Raw genomic sequence first — 21534 nt, 5'->3', positions numbered from 1 at the left:
AAGCCATATCCCCAAAATAAGACATAGTGATAGGCGCAGCAGCAATGTCAGCCGCGGCAGGCGGAGGAGGAAAAAATAAGACATCCCCTAAAAATAAGCCATAGTGTGTTTTTTGGAGGAAAAATAAATATAAGACGGTGTCTTATTTTCGGAGAAACACGGTATTTATGTGCTGGAGTCCTGAATAAAATTCCTCCCCTAAAGCTGCTAATTGGCACCAGGATTTCCTCACAGTGCAAATAGCAGCATAGGAGGAATCTTACTCAGAGCTGTAGCACTCAAATAAAGGGTTAATACTCACACACTTGCTGCAACCTGGGCAATGTTGAGCCACCCTCCCTGCACAGTTGATGCTATTAGCATTTGTTTAAAATTTGCCTGTTAAATGCTATGATGCATTTCATGTCATGTGTGCTCTGGTGCTCATTTTTGCTGCTGCAGAGCTTATGAGCAGGCTTCACCACTATGAGTATTTTATGTTACGAAGTGGTGTGCAGAGCATCTATGGAATTTTAAAGAGTTGTTTTAAATTTGCTGTATGGTGTTCTGTTTGTTTTTTAAAGGGGACAAGCAGGATGCATAAGAGGATATAGTTTGCTACAGTGTAATGTATTTTAATGTATATAAATCACTCAGTTCCATTCTTTTTTTGAGGCCAGAACTGCTGCCGCCGCCAGAACCATATTGTGTGACAAACCTGCGGTATGCTTGGGGCTATTCCAGTTGTAGCAATGTCCTACAAATATATGCTTCTCCATATACATTTCGTAAGCAGGCCAGGAATGGGTTTTCCCAGTACAATTACTGGCAGGCATGAGTGCGCTGTTAAATTGCAACTCATGTTGCACTTCAAAAGGATGCACAAGGTCAATCCCACTTATAGTAGTGGACTATGCTAATATGGCACCCTCAACAAGGGCACACTTTGGCACCCACTAAATATTTATGTGCTCGTGTGTAGAACCCTGCAAGGCAATTCTTGAAGTTTACATGATCCAATTGCCCCTTTTTAATACAGTCAAACCTCGGTTCTCGAACAGCTCAGTTTTAAAACGTTTTGGCTTCCAAATGCCGAACACCCAGAAGTAACTTCAATTTTCGAACAATTTTCAGAAGCCAAATGTGCTACGTGGCTTCTGTTTTGAGTTTCCCTGTTGTACTGAGGCTTCCGCTTTCCGTTTTTGGTTGTCGAATGCTTTGAAAGTCAAACGGTCTTCCGGAACGGATTACGTTTGACAAGCGAGGTTTGACTGTATAGGAAAAGCTGTAGTCCTATGTTCCTCTCAAGAATTTGAAGAAAGGACTAAAACACTACTTTTTTTTAAATAAAGCTTTGTATTTAGGAAACAAGCAAAACAACTAAAAAAAGGGAAGATGCACTCAAACCAGATTGGTTAAATTTTTGGACAAAGTACACAATAGTCTGCATTCAACTAATCTTTACTCAGAGTAGACCCACTTAAATTAATGGAACAAGTTAGTTGTGGCCATTCATTTCAATGACTATTCTGAGCAAAAGTTCATGTTTCTGCTTATTATTATTTTTAAAGCATAGTATGCTTTCTTCTGACCAACATTGGTTTTAATGCTATAAAGGAAAATCTTTGTAGTGCTTTACAAGGAAAGGTGAGAATGAGTAATCTGATGCATTATTTATAGACCCAAGTACATTCTACCCAAATACTCCCAATGGAAAAGGAAATGCTGCCTTGGTTTACTGGCCCACAAGAATGTCTGGTTTCTGTAAAACTTCTCTAATGTTACAGGGGAGGGAGCAGATCAAACTAAAGGGCAAAAATGAACAAGAAAATTCAAAATAAGAATTAAGTAGTGAAATGCATGCCAGCTGTACATACCCCACCAACTCAAGTGATTTCAAAGGTGCATATACTAACTTTTAACTCTTTGACCTAATGCTTGGACTACCAATTCTAACAGGCTTGGTTTCTTAGGACAAAATGAAATCTAACAGTATTTAGCAAGGCTTCCAGGAATGAGGAAATTTTCCTAGCCAGAAATCTATATACACTGGCACTGTAGTAAGTTCAAGTAAAAGTGTTGGGATTTGCCTCCAAGCAAAATGTGTTTAGATCAGTGGTTCCCAAACTTTGTTGTTTATCTCTGGACCACTTGGAAATTGCTAAGGATTTTGGTGGTTTTGCTGCCTGTTTAGCAGTTGTAAAGCACTGTGCTCATGGTTCACCATACTAGGGGGAAAGTGACAAGTGTGGCACCGCTGGGATCTATTCTGGCCCCAGTGTTGTTCAACATAAATGACTTAGATGAAGGAACTGAGGGGTCACTCATCAAATTTGCAGATGACACCAAACTGGAATGGGTAGCTTGTACTGTGCTGCAGAAGACAGAATCAGGATTCAAGAGAACAGTAACACATAGGAGAACTGGGTCAAAACAAACAAAATGAATGCCTTGGTCATACCCCACCTGGAGTACTGTGTCCAGTTCCGGGTACAATTAAAGGAGGATATTGAGAATCTGGGATGTGTGCAGAGGAGGGCAAGCATGATAAAGGGCCTGGAAACCAAGCCTTAAGAGAAAGAAACAGCAATACTACATTCTCCATTTGCAAAATCAAACAAATAGGGAAGATCAACTGAAAACGAGGAAAATATTAAAGCATACAATGCTTGGGAGAATTTTTAGAGTTCATGAAAGCTGGTGTAGAAAGTTTCTCAAACATATGTCTTCCCACTCCCGCCCCCACACTTTTCCTAACATGTGCTTCATCATTTTATAAAAACCTGCTTTGAGCACCATCTCACATTTTAAAAGGGGTGTCTGAAATGTTTCTTCAGCTAAACTTGTCATGGAGCCTTTGGGAAAGAAAGATACAAACATCTAAATAAAAAGGAAAGTCCTGTTACACTAGATTAACAGGACCTCATTTTAGAATATTCCCCAAACGTTCTGCACTCTTAAGTGTAAGCAGGCAATTCTCTCAGCAAGAAAAATAAAGAATGCCACAAGGGAATATTAAATGTCACCTCTCCTTCTGCCTCTAGCAAATGTTTACCAGCACATCATACATTTTTCATGCTAAGTAACCTAAAACTTTTATAAGAATTCCTAAGAGTTATTCTATCCAACATGAAAACCAATACAAGAGAGACATCTAATTAGTCAGCTATTTGATAGCTTTTTCTGAAGAACTCATTCATGCTGCTTTTAATGAATACAGGTCATACTGTCTTAAAGGCATTAATATGCAGGCAAGAATGTATTTTTATAAACACACCCACTAATAGTACACCTCTGTGTATGTCTACTCAGAAGGAAGTTTCACTGACTTCAATGGAACTTATTCCCAGGCCAGTGTGTTCTGGACTGTAGCCTCCATTGGTGCATTCCCTCCTTTGGTTTCTCTGTATAGGATTTCAGCTCGACTTTTATACTTGAACTCAGGTGCTGATTAATGTCAGGTGAGCATGTGCTGTTGTTTTTCAACACACTGTAGAAACAAATCAGGATTAAAAGCTAGGCAACATGCAGCATAAATTACCCAAGGTCTTCAAACTTGTTTTTGACCATTTTATTAAAAAAATAAATTTCCTATATCAACATGTGTATCAGGTTGCTGCATGACTGATCCATTACCATAATATTAAGAGAAACATTGCATTCTTCACATCTCGAAAAGGAATACAAGCTCCAGGACATTCTGAAAAACAGAACCATGTAATCAGAACTAAACTATACCACAACCTGTTTTTTTTATTATAAAAAAAATCATTTCAACAAAAAACCTTGCCCAGGCTGGTATGCATTTTGCTAAGTCTACTCTTCTAATATAACTTGTTCAAGAAGTACTATTATTATTATTATTTTGCCACACCAACAAATGTTTACATTTGTTGCCAATCCTTTTTAGGTTTTACTCTACCTAGCTTTTTAAAAAATGACTAGTAATTCTCAATTTTGAGGCATAAATGCTGGATCATTAGTGTCACTTGTGCGCTTTTATATCTAATCCCAAGAGTTGTTTCTTCAGAGTCACAAATTATCACTATATATTTCTCGAGTGTAACACTGACAATGCCATGAGGGCTCTACAGCTGGTCTGACGACGGCAAATATTGGGAAAGTATGAAAAACGTAAGGCTGCAATCCTAAAGCATGGCTCCTTAAACTGAAGCCAATTAGATAGAAGCAATTTTGTGTGCTGCACTACAGCTCCAAACAGTACTGCCTTGGTCTTCCTCTTTGGACAAAGTAATATCAGAACTAGCTGCGTGTAAAAACAAAAACAAAAAGGAGTACTGAGCGGGTTACACCGCTGTAAAAATCAAGAACTAATGCAAAAGTAAAAAATCCTGTGTATACAGGTTAAAAGGACATACGGAGTCATGATGGTCTAAAACTCAGTATATTCCAACAGTATATCACCTCCCATTCAAAGTCTCTTTTGGACAAAGCATTGTTACACCAAAACGTATCTGCAAAGGAGTGTCTATTCCCCAGTTTTCAATATCAATACCTTATGAATATTTAAGGAGTTATGGAAGAGACTTGATTTCTTTTGGACTTTATAGAAAAGCTGGCATCATAAGGCTGTACTTCTTGAAACGTAATTTAAAAATCAAATTACATCATGGAAATATGCCAACAAGTTGTCTCAGTATTGGAAGATAACTCAACTTAAAATTGAGGGGGGGAAGGAAGCAAGCAAGCAAGCAATGACATCTAGCAATATTTTGGTTTTCTGGACAATACAAAAAAATAGTACTCGTACATTTAAGAAATGTTCCATCAGATAGATAAAGCACATATGAATGCACATTCAGAATTCTGACACAGAAAATGTAATGTGGACAATTTGCTGCTATTTCCAAGCACACTTACAAAAAATACAATTTTATAATGAAAGAATTGTCAAAATACAGTTGAGCAACGATCAGGAGCCACCCCCAAAAAAAGGATCAACAGTATTACTTAAGCTCCGTTTCAGACTGTATTAAATACTGCTTGAGTAAACTTGTGGTCATAAAGCAGCATTATCCCAAGCACTTGTGAAGTTCCTTCTTTCATTATCTGAAGTGTCCTTTACTAAAGATTACACTGCCTGGCACTCGGATTTAAAGTGCAAACAACTCACCTTGGAAACACAATGCATTTAGACACATTCTTATATCGTTGTACATAGCTGAAGCAGACACCTTGTATATGGCAACTGTAAATCAAAGTATGGATTTGATCACCTTGCTACATAAGTATTCCCCGTGCATTACAGAAGTCTTACTGGGAAATGTTCAATGACAACTTTACTTAAACACAGAAAAAGTTAACCAATTCATCCTATAAATATCTTCTTTATTTGCTTTGTGTCTAGAAGTTTCTATTAAGTTCTATTAACAGAAATACATAACAAAAGGTTTTCTATGTAGTGAAAAACTTAATTACAAATATTGAAAAAGGTTGGACTAATTAACATATGTACAGATTTGTCTAGTTAATATATTGCGGGGAATCTGTTTAATTAATGACATACATTTATAAGCATCAACAGTAAGTTTCGGTTGATAGTACTCCAAGTCCTTAGTTTGGGCAATGAGGATATGGTAAATTTCAAGATTGTGTGGTGTGTTTTTTTTAATGTAGCCATAACATGCAACAGAAAATATTCAGTCTGAACAGCTGCTGATAAATTGTTCTATTCCTTCCTGAAAAGATTTCTCTGCCAAATTAGTGTCCTTCTGTCCCTTCTTTTCTTTGTTCTGCTGTTCCTGCAGATTCAGGATTATGTTTCGTATTTCTTCTCGTTTTGTTTTCATTCTTGGCCGAGGAAACCAGTCTGTTAAATTCATTGGTAGTTCAAAACTTACAATAGGAGTCTAGTAGGGACAAAAGAAGAAGGTTTATAGCAACAGGGCCTATAATGTATGACTTTTATATGACGTATTCAAAAATTAAGAATATCAGAAAATGCCAGATTTGTTACATTTTTACCCTTCTTCCAGTTTCCTCTTAAAAGAGCATATACATAGTACAACACACTCCTAAAGAAAACAACCATACAGAAATTCTCAACAAAACAATAAAAACTGTACATTCCAGCAAGCGGAAATAAATATAGAGTTTTCATGAGCAGAGTGCATAAACTAGCCTAGCTAAACTAGTTTTGATTACATTGAAACATTGATTACTATATTTGGTTCTATTCAGCTACCTTAAGGTCCCATCTGCACTATACAGTACATTTAAAGCAGTGTCATAACACTTAAACAGTCATAGCTTCCCCCATAGTTCTGGGAACTGTAGCTGTCATCCTGTACCCCTCATGGATCTACAATTCTCAGAGTGGCTTAACAATCAATCTGTCTTCTCAGGGAACTGTAGCTCTATGAGCGGAATTATGGGTCTCTTAACAACTTTTGGCACCCATAACAAAATGCAGTTCCCATAATTTTTTGGAAGAAGCCTTGACTGTTTAAAGTGGCATGATACTGCTTTAAGTGAATAGTGCAGATGGGGACAGGATAAAGCTGTGACAATGTTCTGTACACTAGCATTAGGCTAGAATGCTGGCTTAATAAGGGAAGCAGGAAGGTTTTCTTGCTCACACTTTACCAGTTAATCTATCGTTAGAAGCAGTTTATGGTCTTCTACCAGAATGCCCTAGATAACTTTTGCAGAGGCACACACAATAGGGCAAAAGGGAGTGAGATGCATTTTTTGGGGGGGTGTCACAAGTGGAGCACAGGTTTGCTTATCTGCCAGTGTTGTAGTGCTCATGATGTATCATCATCTGCAAAGAATTCTACAGCTCCAACACTCAGCACAATACAACATGCATTTAAATGTGTATTTAATCAATTTGCATCTATAAACTTGTTCAAGGCACACTGGGGAACTAGTGTCCCCACTGCATTTTAAAGCTACTTTACATTAAATATGTGCATGTTTATATAACCTATAGAACAGGCACATCCAACGGTTAGATCGTGATCTACCGGTAGATCACTGGACGTCTGTAGCAGATAACTGGTAGATCACTGGCTCCCCCCAAAGCAGTTCAACAACTATGGCTCCCCTAAAAAAAGCTCAACATTTCCGCCCTGCTGCCCATCCAAACAGCGCTTTCCTATTCCCTAAAAAAAGCTCAACAACTCTGTGAGTAGATCACAGTCTCTTGGGAGTTGGCCACCCCTGCTATAGAACATTAAATGTGTGCATGTTTATATAACCTATAGAACAGAACAAAACAAAGTATCAACAGAAGCATTAATCCTAGGATTCAGCCATCACCATTATTCTATGTTATGGAGCAGTCTACACTCTTGCTCATTCTTCTTAATTTGACATATAGTAGGTGCTGCTGCCAACTAGTCATCCTGACACAGTAGCCCACTGAGAATGTGGCAAAGATAGGCAAAAGTTGCCTTATCAAATCCAAAGCAATCATAACATTGGGAACCAACTGAATGGTCTTTTACAAATGCTGTACTGCAGCTTGTTAACTACATCTAATCATTGTAAAATAAAAGCCATGGAGGTAGAAAAATGGAGACAGGGCCAAGAGGTGCATACAAGCACTGCTTCCAATGTCCCTGGGTACATGAGCTTCCGTTCAGATGTCTGGAGAAAGTGATTAGTTCTGCATAAAATGCCATATTCCACAAAGAAAGCAAGATAGCGTGACACTGAATTCCACTATTTATGGCTATTACAAACATTCCGCAGGCCCAAACTTGCCAGATTGAATGATCCCTCCCACTGTGGGGGTAGCAGGGGGCACATGGGGGAAGAGTGTACAGTCATACCTAGGATCCCAAACGCCTTGTAACGCAACGTTTTGTCTCCCGAACGCCTCAAAAGTGAGTGTTCCAGTTTGGGATGTTTTTGGGAAGCTGAACGTCCCACGTAGCTTCCGATTGAGTGCAGGAAGCTCCTGCAGTCAATCGGAAGCTGCGCCTTGGTTTTCAAAACTTTTTGGAAGTCAAACGGACTTCTGGAACAGATTCCGTTCAAGAACCAAGGTATGACTGTATAGATAGCCCAGCTGCATGAAGTTCATTAGGTGACTCCCATCCACAGGCTCCAGAAATGTGCATGGTGGCTAAATTAAACTTGATAATTTCAATGTCCCTAAAATTCTAAACTAAAAATACCAGTTAATCTCACCTCAAAAAAGCTCTCCACATACTGTAGCACATAAACTCCACAATCACTAAAGTTGTTCTGCTGTGGCACTTTAGGGTTTGAGCCTTTCATAACATCTTTGGAGAAACTTCTTTTAGTGCCTTTCCTGACTTCCCACTCCACCTCCAAGTACCTGCAATATAAAATCAAGAGGATGAGAAAAATGCTTTTATGGGATGTTCCAGCATTGACTGAAAATGTTTTGCTTGAGAGGTCAACTACTTACTCCCGTAGTGTTCTAACGACGTTTGATCGGGAAGGCCCTCGCAATGAATCCATGAGCAGAATGCAAGGCCTACAAGAAAGCAAATTGTTTTGGTCTCATTAGAATTTTGCATATGCCGCAGTGTTAAAACAAGGAAATGAAATTATTTGATGAGGGTTCATATAGCTCTCACAGGTATGTGTAAAAAAGAAAGAGGTAGATTTATTTCATGATCCGTACACAGTAGAAGTGTCTTTTTTCTTCTTCACATCTGTGCACCCAGGAAGAAGACAGGTTTTGTTTCACTCCACCTACAAGCTATACTGCATTTTGCTTTCATTTTATTGTGAATGCTACATGAATGTAAAGTAAATTACAATGAGTTTTAACATAGGACTAAACACAAATAATTTGAGCAGCTATTTACATGTATTATTTCATTACAAAATAAGACTAGATCAGGAACAGGGAGGGACCTTGCTGCCCTCAGGATTCAGGATGTTGCTGAATGGAAACTCCATTCTTCTCTGACTACTGGTCATATTGGCCATCTCACTGAGTGATGGAGTCCAAAAACCTCTGAAGGACCACAGGTTCCTTAATCCCTTGCCTAGACAAGACCCAGAACTACACTTGAAAGATCATCTTTCCTCTAACCTGTATATCTCAAAGCAAGTGGATTTAGATTTGCATAAATATGCCTACATTTTTAATCACCTACTATTATTGTAAATAGAAAAGTTTATGTCCAACTCTCTATATTCTTATAAGGCAGATGTGAGTTGAGGTTGTGAAAGAGTGCTGAAGGTCACATAATTACTTCATGATGGAGAGGAAATAACAAGTCACTCACAGCTCAGCTGCAGAGCCACAATGCTAAATAATCTACCTAATTCTTAAAGCTGGAAGGTAATTAACAACTATACAACAAATGTAGTCCAGGTGCGTGCATAAGGATAGCTATCCAGCAGCAATTCAGATCTGCATTAGTATAGCAATTATATTCCCTCAACACTCCACTGGTGGGATTTTTCAAGCATAGAATAGAATTAGGTACAGTTATATTTACCCCTATCAGTCACTCTGTGTTTAGCCCATTAAACTTTTAAGAGGAACAACACTCTAAGAACAGCTTACACATAAGGTGAAAAACAGAAAAAGATCAAGTGACATAATAATAATAATAATAATAATAATAATAATAATAATGTAATAAATTTCTATTGAAAAAGCAAATTTAAGGAACTGGTTAGCAACATAAAGAGTCATAGCCTAAAATGTGGGGATATTAAAGTAGTTGTGCCCTTTTTGCTAAGCAAAGCTGATATCTGAAGTAGTATTACATTGACTGTTAAGCCTTTGGATTCAAGCTGGATAGAAAGATACTTGAGCCACCATCTGCTTGAGACAATCCATGCCAGGCTGTGGCGGAGTGTCACAGTAGCTTTGAATGCAATATTCTAAAAGCTTACAACATTAACAGGTTTCTCTCTGGTGGAGCAGGCAGACTGTTAAGAATATTTCACTGGTGATGCAGATACTTACAGCAAACATAAGCCATAATAATGTAACAACGTATATTAATTCTTTTGTAATCCCAGAATTTGCAAATAAAGAAAAAGAGGTTGAGTAAGCTAAATTCTGAAAGAATAAAAAAGCAGAGATTTTATACAAGCTTATTTACAATGTTCAAATCCTGCCAGACCAGAGCAAGAATTTTTTTAAAAAATGAGCTCTAAATTTGGAAATGACAGAACAGGGGAATGAAAAGAAGGGTGAACGAAAAGAACACTGGATTCAGAAGACACATCTGTGATTATTAATGGAAAGCCATAAATGTGTCACTTCAAAACTTACTGTTTACATATAGTTGGCTTCAGGTGCCATTGTCCTAATTCTGAATTACAATGATCATCCGCAAGACCATCATCATCACTGCTGTTGTCCTAAAATAGAAAATATGTATTTGTAAGATTCTATCTTAAGAAACTCAGGAGAAGCTAGATTTACATATGCAACAAGGCGGCATGATCCATGTGGTTATAGGACTCAGGCAAAATGCTAGCCCCCTCCCCTACTAATGCCCTTTATGTTACAGGCATTGGGGGCTGGTGCACATTGGGATTGGTTGGGCAAAGGCAGTAGGTGAAGCCAGGTCCAATGACAGACAGAGACAGAGCCAATAAACTTTTCTTCTTTAAGCAACCGAGTTTGGCAGGAGTGGAGAAAAAGAATTTAAACTTTTTGTGCAACAACACCATTTCCCACACATGTCACTCCAGCTATATACAGACAGACCAGGAGTATTTGAACTACTCCTTATAATAAATTCAGGAAGCAATTCTTCTGTTCCAGGAGAAACATTTATCTAGAAATTAGAAACCAAATGAACCTATCAGTAAAGAAAACCTCCATGTCATATAATGATGGGAGAAAAATAATCACACACACACAATGTAGTTTCCATTTCTGCAGTAATCTCTGCAGCCTGCAATGCAATGTAGTGGGTTATACACATATTTCTGCCTTTATGCAGGTAAGTGTGGTACTTCAAAATTTTGAAGTTCCACCTTTATGCTATGCTTAGATATTTCACTGTGAATATTTTCTTGGAGGACAACAAATGACCCTTCACCCTTCTGAAAAACTGACCTGTTTACCAAGGCAGGTGCAATCCAAGTACAACTGCAAATATATGAATTATATATGACTATATAATTCAAGCTGCACACAACACAGAAACTATACTCAGTAGATTGCCTCTAGCTCTTGAATAAAGGCAGGAGAACTAGCCAAAAGAAAAGCTACAGGAAAGGCTAGAAATAACCCAGACAAAGATTACGAAGTATTTAAGAAAATAAAAGCTAGATACAGGGTTATGTTTAGAAATTTCTAGGTGGAGGACTATAAATCCAAGCCATCTTCCTATTCAGAATCCAAGTATCACAGGATGAGAGTATTTAAAGTGTACCACAAAGACTATGACAGAACTTCTTTCTTGGCTAATTTTTTCTTCCTGAACAGCTGTTAAAATGCTTTTCAGTCTCACTATTCCTCACATATACAGCTGATGAAAGAAAAAAAACTCATTGGATGAAGGAACAGGGCAGCCTGTGAGTATTAGTTTGTATAGTCTTTGAAATTACAAACCACACAAGTAACTCTTCAAATAAATACTGCCATCTAATACAGTGGTACCTCGGTTTAAGTACACAATTGGTTCCTGAAGCGTACTTAACCCGAAGCGAACTTTCCCATTGAAAGTAATGGAAAGTGGATTAATCCGTTCCAGACTGGTCTGCGGAGTACTTAAACTGAAAGTACTCAAACCGTACTTAAACCGAGGTATGACTGTATATAACTGGACTGATATCCTTGAATAATAGAAGAGAAAAAAGGGGAAAGCAACATTCCTTTGGTGGATATAATGTGGAACAAGTCCCTACAGTGAAACTTTAACACAGTCCGAAATTCTGTTTAACAAAGAAGTATTTTTCTTCTCAATTTTTGATTATTACAATGATGGATAAAGCTCGCCTTCTAGTGGCTGGAGTTGGAAACATAACCATGGAAAGTGCTCCAGAGAAGTACTGGAGAAATGCTGGGCTGTATTTTATTGAAATGGAAATAGTGCTAACAGCACTGAGTAAGAAGCCTTAATCTTTATATAAACTTTTGTGTGTGTGTGTGTGTGTGTGTGTGTGTGTGTGTGATACACACATGTACACACACACGTATCACTAGTTAAAATTAATCTTCCATTTGTCTTTGCAAAAGCACAGCCACTTGAAAACACAGTGTCACATTGCCATCTTATGTTAGTTTACTAGCCTCAAATAAATGACTGATAGGTTGTTGAGGGAGTCTTGCAATAGACACCATTTTTCGCTCCATAAGACGCACTTTTTCCCTCCCAAAAAGGAAGGGGGAAAGAATGCAAGAGCCAGAGCCCAACCAGAGCCAGAGCCCCCACACAAAAGCCAGAGCCCAATCAGAGCCTGAGCCCGAAAAGAGCCAGAGCCCGCACAAAAGCCAGAGCCCAATCAGAGCCAGAGCCCGAAAAGAGCCAGAACCCATGCAAAAACCAGAGCCTGATCAGAGCCAGAGCCCGCGCAAAAACCAGAGCCCGACAAGAGACAAGAGCCTAGGACAATTCAAGAAAGCAAAATATTTAAATTTCTTGTTTTCCTCCTCTAAAAACTAGGTGCGACCTATGGTCAGGTGCATCCTATGGAGCGAAAACTATGGTACACTACAGAACACATCAACTACAAAAATGCTGAATATCTACTTTTAAAATAAAATAAGTACTGAAAAGGTGATTAACAGGTTTTTTGCTCCATTTAATACCTGTTCTACTGAATTCTTTTAAACACCTTCACCCCTAGAAATAAAGAATACTAGTTATATCCAAGTATTGCTGTTTAGTCTTTTTACCTGGTTATCTTGATCTTCTGAAAAATCTATTAGTTCATCTTCATTTAGTTTAGTGCTGTCAGTTGAATCTTCACTGTAGCTTAGTCTAATTTTCTGTAAACCATCTGCATTAACCACAAAGATTAGTAAAAAAATGAAAACAGAATTTCCACAGACATATACATTATATACATTACCTTCTGGACAGGAACAGTAAACCACAAAGTGGAAGAAATGGTTTTTTGTCAGCATCATACATGAGAACAAATGTCTAATTGAAATCTTTACTTCCAACAGTGCAATCCTATCCATGCCTATTCAATAATATGTCCCATTGAGTTCAACAGGATTTACAGGCAAGTGGGTTCAGGACTTTGGGCTCAGCTATCAACCTAAAAACACTCAGCTAAATTATATCTCGCAGCAGTGCTGGGACATAGCTTACTGTACTGACTGGGAAGCAATATAGCAAATACAGCAACACAGCAGCAGGATGCCAGCTTGTGAAACATTTTTTTGCGTTGTGTGTTCAACAAAGCATTAAGCTAAACCGCATTCCCAGAGAGGAGATTGCAGCCACTTTGCTCCTTCCCTGGTCCTGCTATTGTGACCTAAACTGTGGTTTGGCTTAGTGCATTGTCGGAACCTGGGCTTGTAATTTGTCTTGCTCCAGACAGAGCAGGAATTGCAGCCAAAGATTGTTCTTGGAGCTCAGGTTGAAATGACACCCTAAGCCAAAAAGTGGCTTAGCTAGCAACAGGACTAGAGGAGGTACGTAAGCAGTCACAATCTTCCCACTTGCATTGAGTCCACCCATTCGCAGTGAGCCAGTTTGGCTATTATGAATTAGGCATAAGCACACTTTCTGTACAAGAACTGCTTAAGCGGACAAATCAAATGGCTTGCTTCATCAGAACTAAGTAGACAGTTTTACTCTTCTCCAGTTGTGAAATGATACATTTTTGTTTAGTGTGATTTGCAACGTGCTCAAGTAGGGGGGGAACACAGCAAACCTTGAGCTCACACATTCTGTTCTCTCCCTTCCTCCCTTGCTTTTACTTTTGGTTTAACCACATCAGCCCAAGACTCACTGCAGCTTGTGAATGTTGCACTAAAAACAGGGTTTATTGAAATGTGTGAACAGCAACACATATTTCACTGTGTAAAATATGTTGTAAAAATGGTGTCGGGGAGGGGGGATTTTGCCGACTCAGCAAAATGTCAGGGAAAATCTGGACGTATGGCAACACAATAGAAAAAGCTGTGGAAACAGCTCAAAAAGTTTAGGTTTACCCAACAATGTTGGGGTCATCCTAAAAAAAATATTGGAATATGGCAACCCTAAACAAGCTGATCACTTGGCTCTAGTTATACAGGGTGAGTCCTTTAAAAGAGGCCCCATGGATAATATGACATCTTTCTTATACATTTACCTCAGCAACAAATTACTTCAACAAAGTACTGAATGCTGCATATTTTTAGAAACCAGTAAAGCTTAGTATCTTAAGGAGGCATCACTGATTGTATTTCTAATTTTGAAAATGGTGGTCTTTGAATTCAACATCTGAATCTCCAGAACAAGCAAAATGATGATCTGAAGAAAATCTAAACTTGAAATCTATAACTAAATTTATATTAGCTTTTCTGTGGCTTTAACTAAAGAAAATATAAACATTAGTTTTTAGTTTTCCAAGCCAAGATTCACCAACCACTGCACATTTACTGCGGATCAGCTGAAATTCTTACATTGGTGTTTTTGCAACACTGACATATTACTATTTGATGCACAGCTGGAGGAAAATGTGTAGAACAAATCTTATTAGTGGCTGACTGATTCTAAAAAACAGGATTCTTAATGTGAATCTAGAAAGTGGTCTTATAGTGAGCATATACTTGGCCTATCTAGCACAGTATTGTTTACTCTCACTGGCAGCTATCTGCCAATGCTCAGCAGAGGGCATTCCCACCAGCAATCCCTGATATGCTTTTTTACAAGAGATGCTCCATATTGAACTCCCACTTAGTTTTAGCAGTGCTAGTCCAACACTCCCCCCCCCCTCAACTGCCAGATCATTCACTGGGTTTTTTAGAAGTTTAATTATTTAAAGGGGAAAAATGTAAGCTATATTAGCAGTAATAAGGTATCAAATTCCAAATATCAAACATATATAGCCAAAAGTACATACCCGTAGCCTGGACGTGAATTTTATCTTCATTCTGCATGCCATTTGCCTCTGAAATCCTATGGTCATGTTTATGAAACACAGATTCCACAGTTCTCAGACCTTCTGTGGTGCTGTTTAACTGATTGAGTTTTTTAAAGCCACTTTTCATAGAAGGGGTTCTTTTGGAATACTGTGATTCAGTCTCCCCGGCTTCTATGCTTGTGTCAGTTAATGCTGCAATATGTTTCTTGTTCAGCACCTTCTTTGTAAAAGATGCAGAAGGGGAGTGATGTAACGTATTCGATTCACTAGGTACAGGAGAAGAAGTGCTTCTTTCTTGATCCAAAGAGGGCGATTTAACCTGCATAGATACATTTTCGTGGTAGTACGGATTGGTCTCATATATTGCTTTTTCTAAACCAGGGAAACAGATGACAGCCAAAAACCAATGGGCCCTGAAAAAAACAAAAACAAAACTAAAAATTGACTCAACAGCTATCATCAAATATATGTATTATAATTTTACTCATTTAGTATAGATCAAATAATTCCAAAATTATTTGTTCCGTTATTTACATTCTTATCATGGTCATCTATTTCACGCATTCACATATGTAAACAGTGTGGTCACATTTAGAGAACAAGGCACAATAATTGTATGTATAAACTGTAAAGGGAAACTTAAAAATTGCCTGCTCCTGGAAATTTCTGGTAAATTGCAGTGTGTTTTAAACCAGAATCCCTGGTCAAGCACAATGCAAAGCGAGGATTCAGTGCAAGGGAAACCAAATGTTGCCGAAGTGCAGTGCAATCACATCTTACACGTTCCATTTCAAAGGTTCTGTATATATGCAAAAAACATATATACTCAAACCCTTAGAACTGAACCGCCTAAGAGAACTTCCTAGGGCTTTTGGAACTGGTACATTGGCTCTCATGAGATCTTGCAGGGTCATCCAAGTTCCCACGAAATCTCACAGGCGCATCCCTGATCCAAGAAGAGGAGACAGCTATGCTTGGGAAGCAAGGCAGAGAGCTTAAAAAGCTCTTTTTGCACCAGGAAAACCCAGCACAAAAAAAACCTTGTGGGATTTCAACCAGCTAGCCTCCAACCACATATATTTGAAATTGCACAAGTCAATGCAATGTGACTGCATTGTACTATTCCTGTGTGGTCAAGAGAGGAATGGGGGAATTTGTGCACATGTGTGCCTGATGCTTTGCCTGGGCTCATTCAAGCTCATCCTCATAGCACTACATCATGGTTTAGCATTACGTGTAAACACAGCCAATGACCTGTGCAATCCTAGCATGTGTTTCATCATGGAAACAGTCTGTACCAAAAACACAGCCGGTTTTGCCCATACTAGTTGCACTGCTCAGGAGCAAATGTGTCCTTCAAACAAACAGAGAAGCCACATTGCAATGCAACTACCTATTCCAGTTTTCCCAGATAAGTGATTTAAGCAAGGATCTCTCTGTAGACCTAGTTTCCCTATTGGGGGAGAACTTGAACCAAAAGAGAATCTTCAAGGACATCAGAGAGGTGGAAGAAGAATACTCAAGCTTGTGGTTCTGACAGTTGAAGAGAAGGGGGAAAAGGTGTGTATATTGAGAGAATAATAACTCAGGCCCTAGAGAAGATGGGGTTACATGCAGATGATATCCAGGGTTTTCTAGACAGTATGATAGTTGAGAACATGGCTCAGGTAACAGACACACAGTCCCACAACCAGTCATAGCAGAACAAATTCTACTTACGCTTCATTAAGAGGAACAAAAATAAAATCTTTTTCAAAGATATCAACATGCCGTGTCCATGTTTTCACTCGTCCATGCCGTTTCTGCTGAATTCTGTGAACACATCAATATAAAACAATATAAAACACAAGGTAATAATGGATTGATATTTAGGTGGTATTTATGTATTCTCCTCTCCAACAATGAGGGTTTGACTATTATCAGAATCTCGTGGCACCAGCTATGTGAAGATGTTTAGGACTTATCCTGCATCTTCAGTTGTTTGGGCAGAAATAATATTTTAAAAAGTCAAAATGAATTGCCAAGTGGTAAAACATACAGCTTTTACTTATAAAAAGTACCATTCTGTTTTTCTACTCAATTTATGATAAATGAATTTCTCACATATTATTCTGGGTCAGATGCACACGACACTCTGGCTTGTATGCTCCCTCCCTCCCCTTCTCTGGTGCAGCCAGAGGCATATGGGAAATTTTCATTTTCAATCTCCTTGTAACTATATTGGAAGGGGAGGGCCTTGAGTCTGAAGTTCATCTTTAAAAATGCCATTGTCCCCACAGGGGATGGATGAGACATGCTGAAACTGGAATTTTATAATACACATTTTAACCAAACTTACGTAAGTTTTGAGGTTTCTTGGAGATTTCTCCTCTCCCTCTGATTAAGGCGTTTGTAAAAGAAGGAACTGAATACATGAATTCTATCAGCATCTTCTTTTTTCAATTGTTCAAGCACCAGATATCTTTATTTTGAAAAAGAGAAACAATAACAAAATAAAACAATGCTTTCATTCTTGCCTCTAAAGATCTGTTATTCTTGAAAAGACTGCCACATGCTGACCATTCTACGCAGACAAAAGTAGACAAATGTAAGAACTTTATAGTTTCGGCAGATATGCTTTATTTAGAATTTAAGGATTGTCCATCAGCTTGCCTAAGTTAGACAGACACCACAAAAGGTTTCAATACACTCAAACAACTTACTTCAAATAGAAATCAATGATTACATCGTTTAAAAATTCTCCTTCATTTAAGCAATGAAGATCTTCATTGGTCACAGAAATACCACCCTTTGCAGGAGGTGGGGGATAAACGATCAACCTGCAAAAAAAACACCAAACTTAAATAAATACTGAACTTGTTATTTAGGAAATAATTACAACACTCAGAAAGACCTCTTACTTTTCTATAGGACCTATAAAGACTGTATGTGGTTCAACACTTTCATCATCATCAAAAAACTGGAACTGTGTTGCATTCCGCAGCTGCATCTTGGATTCAGAGACCTTAGAAAAAAAGAAAACTTATTTACAATGTAATACCAAAGTCATAAAATATTAAAATCCACTTCCCAAATAGCACAGCATGTCCCTCTTTTTATAAAAACTACCTGTTGAAACCAAATAGAATATGAATTTGAACACAGTGGACACAAAGAGATGTAATGTTCCCAGCATCTTAAAACCATGGTTTATGGTGCAATGAGCACCAGGCCTGCACCCTCCTCTGTTACCCCTTCCCTGCTCTATGCCAGCTCCAGCACAGATTTCCTGGACTGTTTCAACCAGATTCCCCATTATGTATGAAAGCGGTAATTCAATTTTCATATCAATTTATTAACTAAGATATTAAGTTAAGATCAGAATCTGACTAAATATTCTGTTTAGTAGACAGACATAAAATAGCTGAAATGTCACATTGACAAAATATGTTACATGGAAAGCATATATTTTGACTTGATAACATTTCATTTTTTCAATTTTACTATCCGAAAATATATACTTTATTTATAAATTTATCTAGAACATGGAAGCAGCAGACATTGCAAAGAGCTTTTCTAAACAGATGACTTCACAACTTATTTAACATTTTAATTCAATTTTGGAAGAAAAGGAGTAGTACATGTTTTGCTTTGCCTTCTTTATGAGCCGTGCTTCCTCTAGTGTCTTCAAAGGATTTTGTAAAGGCCACAAGCCTACTATTTGCTTCTTCAAATGTAATCTTCACAAAAAAATCAGAAATGTTGTTCCTAACACCAATATCAATGATTATTTTTTCGAATATTGCATTTGCATGTGGATCAAGGCCCGTCTCAAAAATTAAAATGATGTATTGTTCTTCAGGATCTATGAGGGGAGGGGGGGAAAGAGTTAGGAGACAATGAAAGTATATTTTTAAAACCATAATGCTTACATTTTCAAATTTTAAAGTTGATAATAATTTTATTATTTATACCCTGCCCATCTGGCTGGGTTTCCCCAGCCACTCTGGACAGCTTACAGCACATAAAACAATGTTTGATATCTAGGAATAACAATTGCAGCTAAGAGGTCCCTGGCTGAACCAATTAAATAAAGTATTCACCATATAAATGGAAAAAAACCAAAATTCAATGCCTCATTCTAAAGAAAAGGTTCTGCTCATGCAAAAGCTAGAGCAGGGCACATTATGCCAACTGCTGCTCATGCAAGTTGCTGAAGAGATTGATGGAAAGGGAAAGAAACGGACACCAAACTCAGTTCAGGCACTCCCTTTTTTACTCCACAGCTCAAGTGCTTAACTACTTTTCTATTCTCTGGAATGGTAGCAAAGATCACCCAAGTGGGGGGGAGAAAGTTGTATTAAGATACTGATCCCTTTTTTGTTTTTTGATAAAAAATGGTAGCTTGAGCATAACACACAGTTTTCTGCTGCACACAATTATCTCTGAGTAGAGAGAGCTGTGGTTCCTAACCGATTCTGGGCCACAGATCCCTTTAAGAATCTGGTGATATTAATCCCCTGCCCAGAAGAAAAAGACATACCAGGGGCTCTAACTCCTGGTGGTCAAACCCTTTTGCCCCACCCCCAATATTCTTTGGGAGGGGTCACTCCCAGAAATGCAGCACAATTGCAATAAAACATTCCAAACCAGTGTGTTACTTAGAACTTCAGGAATTTGGGAAATGCAAAATATGCTACATTGTCCTCAACATGATCTAGACAAAATTTTCTAAATATGCCAGACAAAAACACACCGTCTCCATTTATTAACCTAAAAGTACCACTGAATTCTGGTGCTGGCAAAATGTGAGAAATCAAAATAACGTTTAGTGAAATACAGCTAATCTCTAACACATCTCTGTTTCAAAATATTTTAAAACACCTTAAGTTTCAATACCATACAAAGGTTCACTTACTTGCACCTTTACAGTCATACCAGACATTATCTTTTTGTTTGTTCATGTTCAGTTGGGATCTCAGGCTCTGACAGGCAGCAGGTATAGTTTGCAGGAAAACTACTGGCAACTTGCGAACACCACACCACTCACACTTTGTAAGGTCAGATGTTCTTAAAGAAATATCTCTAGTATCGTTTTCTGATTCTAGAAAGGTTCAAAACATATTTTGGTCAGAGTTACTTACATTAACATTATCTGAAAAATACTGTTTGTATGCATTTCAAGAAAATAAAACCTGTTAATCAAAGACAGACTATGTTTCTATCTCTGAAATTTGCAATAGGTATATTTGCCCTACTATCAAATATAGCCTCATAGTGTCTCTCTCTGCCTGGCTTGACAGTTTTAAAACTGAAATTCATGAAGTTAATACATAAGGAGCCATTATTATTTCCAAGACACCCCCCCTCTTTTTTAAAAGGAACCACTGAATATATTCCCTGCACCATCCAATTTTACTTTACAAGAGGGAAAACTGTCCCTTAAAGAGTTATGCACCATTTGCATGTGATAATATTCAGTATCCATTATTTCAATGGGTCTACTATGGGTATGACTAATATTGGATCTTAAGGCTAAAACAATATATTCAGCAGCAAACACAGGAGCTTGGCTCTGCAACTGGGCAAGCAGAACTTCCACTCACAGAAGGAGCACATTCTGTGCTTCTGCCATCTCTGTAGCCCACTGAAACCATAACCCGTATCATTCTGGAGTGACTTTGGGGGTACACAGAGGAATGCAGTGGAAGGGGAGAGTGACACCAACACTTCTTTAGTTCAAATCCAAGATCCCCATCTTGGAATGATGCAGCCTCCTGTGTTTACAACTCAGGCCATCCGTCTCAGTACTTTCTACACTGACGGGCAGAGGTTCCCCAAGTTTCAGGCAGGACTATTCCAACCCTACCAGGACATATTAGGAATTGATTCTGGAATCTTTTGCATGCAAAGCAGGTAAGTCTACCCTTGTTGTTGCCTATTATATGCAAAGCAAGGGCAGGACATGGTAAGTTAGGCTTACCATGTTTCAAACAGCGAAAAGGTGCTAAACATTTATCTTCTGTGGTAAGCATATTAAATCAGAAACTCCAAATCCAAATAGATTATTCTTCCACCATTATCAGTACTTAGTACAGCTGTTGTGGGGGGAAAGCACACTAATAATTCCAAACCAAGCACTGCTAGCTGCCCAAATTATTCGCAATGGGATTTTTCAGTGCTGGCTGCACAAGATGCAGAAGAAACAAAAAACAGACATGCACATCGGTATCTTGACACCATTATTTTTGAATGATATTTAAGAATGAGATATGATTTATGCATCTGTGTCTTTATTTCACAGAGAACATGAAGGAAGACACACAGTACAGTAATACCTCGGGTTACGAACGCGATCCGTTTCGGATCGCAGTTCGTAACCCGAATAGTTCGCAAACCGAACGCGATGGGCGCCGCCATTTTGCGCATACGCGCACGCGCGGCAAAAACACTTCCGGGTTTGCGCAGTTCGTAACCCGAACTGTTCGCAAACCGAGGTGGTCGTAACCCGAGGTACGACTGTATTGTTACCATGACAATCTCAGATTGTAACTAGAAAACACTGTATTT

General features: G+C 38.3%; 1 protein-coding gene across 14 annotated transcripts in view; it reads right to left on the bottom strand.

Moving 5' to 3' along the window:
* Window positions 1-3535: 3535 nt before the first annotated feature.
* Window positions 3536-21534, bottom strand: part of SENP6 (SUMO specific peptidase 6) — a 67215-nt gene continuing 49216 nt past the window's right edge. For all 14 annotated transcript variants that reach the window (XM_035109569.3, XM_088665907.1, XM_035109568.3 and 11 more), the window contains 12 exons: window positions 19883-20068; window positions 18606-18829; window positions 17886-17989; window positions 17688-17804; window positions 17324-17446; window positions 16705-16797; window positions 14965-15398; window positions 12800-12903; window positions 10220-10308; window positions 8384-8452; window positions 8140-8290; window positions 3536-5849 (listed from right to left, as the gene is read on the bottom strand). In XM_035109569.3, coding sequence (XP_034965460.3) covers window positions 5640-5849; window positions 8140-8290; window positions 8384-8452; window positions 10220-10308; window positions 12800-12903; window positions 14965-15398; window positions 16705-16797; window positions 17324-17446; window positions 17688-17804; window positions 17886-17989; window positions 18606-18829; window positions 19883-20068 — 1904 coding nt within the window. In that variant the 3' untranslated portion in view covers window positions 3536-5639. The remainder of the gene's footprint in view (window positions 5850-8139; window positions 8291-8383; window positions 8453-10219; window positions 10309-12799; window positions 12904-14964; window positions 15399-16704; window positions 16798-17323; window positions 17447-17687; window positions 17805-17885; window positions 17990-18605; window positions 18830-19882; window positions 20069-21534) is intronic.

The sequence above is a fragment of the Zootoca vivipara genome, chromosome 3, assembly GCF_965207765.1.
Source record: "Zootoca vivipara chromosome 3, rZooViv2.hap1.1, whole genome shotgun sequence".
Taxonomy (NCBI): Eukaryota; Metazoa; Chordata; class Lepidosauria; order Squamata; family Lacertidae; genus Zootoca; species Zootoca vivipara.
Note: the sequence above shows the minus strand (reverse complement) of the source record. Positions and strands in the feature narration are given on the sequence as shown.